Source organism: Pteropus vampyrus, unplaced genomic scaffold (genome assembly GCF_000151845.1).
Source record: "Pteropus vampyrus isolate Shadow unplaced genomic scaffold, Pvam_2.0 Scaffold438, whole genome shotgun sequence".
In the NCBI taxonomy this organism is placed as follows: Eukaryota; Metazoa; Chordata; class Mammalia; order Chiroptera; family Pteropodidae; genus Pteropus; species Pteropus vampyrus.
This window is the reverse complement of record NW_011889219.1, coordinates 1-357: the sequence shown is the minus strand read 5'-3', so window position 1 is coordinate 357 and position 357 is coordinate 1. Positions and strand designations below refer to the sequence as shown.

Below are 357 nucleotides of genomic sequence, written 5' to 3'. Positions count from 1 at the left end.
TGGGCTAACAGAGGTCTTCTGGTTTCTACATTTCCACACACTTCACCCTTTATGAAAGACATTTTTAAAAACCAGATCTGTGGCAACCGCCGGACAGAGGCAGCAAACAGACGCAGACGGTGGGAGCACGCGCGAGGCGCCGGCCTGCAGTCTGCAGAGCCACAGGACGCCAGCGGGCGGGACGCGGCGGGGGCGCTGCGGGATTGCGGGGCCGGACGGTCCTACCGATTTTCTTGCTCCGCTCCTCCCCACGGCTGTGGGCGATGATGGGCGAGTAGATGAAGGGGCTCTTGGTGGACACGTTCTGACCCAGCAGGCTTTTCATTTTCCGTGGCCGGAGGCTGGTGGGGAGGTTCA

At 61.1% G+C, this 357-nt stretch overlaps 1 protein-coding gene across 1 annotated transcript in view; it reads right to left on the bottom strand.

Moving 5' to 3' along the window:
* LOC105306488 (trafficking protein particle complex subunit 9-like) overlaps positions 1 to 351 on the bottom strand; it is a 285,172-nt gene extending 284,821 nt beyond the window's left edge. The window contains exon 1 of the mRNA XM_011381532.2: positions 226 to 351. Coding sequence (XP_011379834.2) covers positions 226 to 325 — 100 coding nt within the window. The 5' untranslated portion in view covers positions 326 to 351. The remainder of the gene's footprint in view (positions 1 to 225) is intronic.
* Between the last annotated feature and the right edge of the window lie 6 nt (positions 352 to 357).